The sequence below is a fragment of the Teleopsis dalmanni genome, chromosome 1 (assembly GCF_002237135.1).
Source record: "Teleopsis dalmanni isolate 2A chromosome 1, ASM223713v2, whole genome shotgun sequence".
NCBI classification, from domain to species: domain Eukaryota; kingdom Metazoa; phylum Arthropoda; class Insecta; order Diptera; family Diopsidae; genus Teleopsis; species Teleopsis dalmanni.
Genome location: NC_051846.1, coordinates 228,595,235 through 228,598,278, shown reverse-complemented (window position 1 = coordinate 228,598,278; position 3,044 = coordinate 228,595,235). Strand labels below are relative to the sequence as shown.

The window sequence follows — 3,044 nt, the reverse complement described above, 5'->3', positions numbered from 1 at the left end:
AATTTGAATACTCAACATGGTTAAGGAGCACCATTGTGCTTTATTTCATTCATATCTTCTATTCAAAAAAGAAGAAAAAAATTTAAAAACTTTTCTTTCCAATGAGTTTTTAAACATTTCTTCAAAAATATACCCGCAAGTAATGTCCTTTATGCGAACTCGGTATCTTTTTTATGCTACTAAAATTATATGAGCGAAAATTCATCATGTCTGGCTTCAAAAACACACGTAATATATGTAAATAAGTGAAATTTCATGAAGAACTTTTTTTACTTAATTTTTATTTTAGTTACTGTTTAAGTAATTAAGTGAGGTAACCTTTTTTTATATAAAAATAGGTTTTTTATTGAGTAGTAAAATATACTGATGTTTACTCCTTTTAAGGCTTTTGTAAAATATTTTTTATTTTTAAATTAGGTATTAGCTTATGCTGGCAGGCCAAAGAAGCCACGCGTAGACCATTAAGGTTCATTGTGATACCAGATCAGAGCCTTAATTTTTTTTATTTTTTATTATTATTAAATAGTTTCATATTATTTTTTAAGCTTTGCAACATTTTCGAAGTTTTGTCGACTTTTAAGTCGTTTCATTTTTTTTATAAAAATATATTATGCTTAAAATATAAAAATAAATTTAAATAAATTTTAATGAGGATTTTCGAATAGTAGTGAATTGCAACAACAAAATTTTATCATTTCTAATTAATTGAATTTTCGACTAACTATATAGCTATTTCGAGTATTGCAAAATATCCATTATTAATGGACGTTTTGAAAATATTTTTTATATTATAATTATAAAAAAAGGTTGAAATTGTGCCCTGCTAAATTTAAAGCTTAAAGTCAGTGTTGATTAGCCAACTGACCTTAAGCCGTAATTGATTTGTATGTTTGACTTGGAGTTTTTTTAATCTGTTGTAAATTTGTATTAATAATTTCACTTGCTATGTTATATATTAGAATAAAATATAATCGGCTCTTTATTAAAACAATTGTTTCTAATAAGAAAATAGTTACTTTCGTCAAAACTGGCGTTAAAAATTAAATATAAAATAAAAATTGAATATAAAATAAAGTATTTACTTACATTTAGGCTTAAATTTGAATTTTATTTAATTTTTTTTATGTTCTATAATTTTTAAAATATTTGGTTTATAAAATTATTTTTGTAACTTAATTTATTTCATATTTAATTTTTATAATTTTTAATAAATTGTATCTTAAAGATAGTTCCTTTTAAATTTAAATAAAATACCTAATAAATATTGTTAATAGATTTCTTCTAAACTTCTTAGATTAACAAGATTAAACTGTTATTATAAATATTATCTAACAATTTATTAGCGGGCTAATTGGTCATTTAAATAGAAATAATAAATTATAGTTTTTTTTATTTCTATTTAAATTACCAATTAGCTTGATGTTAAATTATTATATAATATTTATATAGAGTTTAATCTTGTTAATCTAAGAAGTTTAGAAGAAGTCTATTAACTAACAGTATTTATTAAGTTTTTTTTTTATATTTAAAATGCAACTATCTTTAAGATATATATTTGGTCACAAATGAAAGTATAAAATATTTTTATAAATATCTACAATATAATATGTATTTATATATATATATATAATATATAATATATATAAAAACTAACTATTTGCATTCGTCTTCAGTAATAACAAAATTTTAAGATGGTCGACAAAACCGAAATATAAAAATATCTACCGAAAAATCTATATAAAACTGTATATAAAATTAAATAAAATTAAATATTAAAATATGTGTTCTATTTTTTTTTTTTTAATTATTTAAAATTTATTTAAACAAAAAAAAAAACAATCTTAAGTCTAACAAAAAAAGCAAATATATAAAACAATTCATATTTAATAATAATATTTGGAAAAAATATTTTAATTTTTTTTTTTAGTATTTTTAAAAATATGTAGGTTCATTATTTATAAAATGTTTTTTATTTTTTTTACTATTTATTACTCTTATATCTGCTATATTCAAATTGTTTATTTACTATAAAATAATTTAATATTTTTTTTATTACTTAAATTTATAGTGTATTTATATTATTGTTTATTATAACATTTTTTATATTATTCTTATAATATAATAAAAAGTACATATATTTAAAAAAATTTTTTTATAAACCTTTTTTTTATATCCAAAATGATTTTTATTACTTTATCGATTATATCAATTTTTAGTGTATATTTTTTTATTGAATATTTTATTGATTAATTTAATATTTTTTTGTTGTATTTATAATATACCAAAAAGGCATATATTAATATTTTTTTTTAATAATTTTTCAAGAATATTTAAAATTCATTTAAAATATTCAAGCTTTTTTCTTCTCATAAATGATTGATTCGAGGAAAGACATACATTGCTGACGGGCTTTTATGCAGTTTTTATCTGGTGCCAAAAACATTTTGACACTCCAAATATCCATTTTTATCCATAATTTTCTTTCCCTTTTTTATATTTCGTTTAAAATTATTTTATGTGCTTAACTTTTTACGCAGCATCACGATTTATCTTGGAATGCTCGCAGGAGTCTTTGGATGCGTGTCAGTAATGTGTCACATTATAAAAACATCACTTTATTGCACTTTCTTTACTCGAAGCAATGATATAATAAAATTCATACTTTGTAAAACATTTTGAAATATTTTTAAAATAATACTTATGTATTTTATAAATTTGCTTTTTTAAAGGATATATATTTTTTTTATATTTGCTCTCTGTTGAAATGTGTTTATATTGTAGATAATCATAATGCAAAATTTGATTTTATTGTTTTTTTAAATTATTAAATAATAATTTGGAAAATTACTTTTATTGAAGACATGGATATTCAATCATTTTAAAACAATAAATGCCTTTTTATTTAATTTAACAAATAAGCAAGTATACAAACATGACATAAATTTGATTTCTAATATTATTATAATTTTATAACCCCTCTCCACGCCTTGACTGGATTATTGTTCAGACTAAGCAATAATTGACCTCAGATCTGCATACCTCCC

General features: G+C 19.9%; 1 protein-coding gene across 1 annotated transcript in view; it reads left to right on the top strand.

The window, feature by feature from the left end:
- The first annotated feature begins 206 nt into the window (after window positions 1-206).
- The window catches only part of LOC119667605, a 17,786-nt gene continuing 14,948 nt past the window's right edge, over window positions 207-3,044 (top strand). The window contains exon 1 of the mRNA XM_038076907.1: window positions 207-228. Coding sequence (XP_037932835.1) covers window positions 207-228 — 22 coding nt within the window. The remainder of the gene's footprint in view (window positions 229-3,044) is intronic.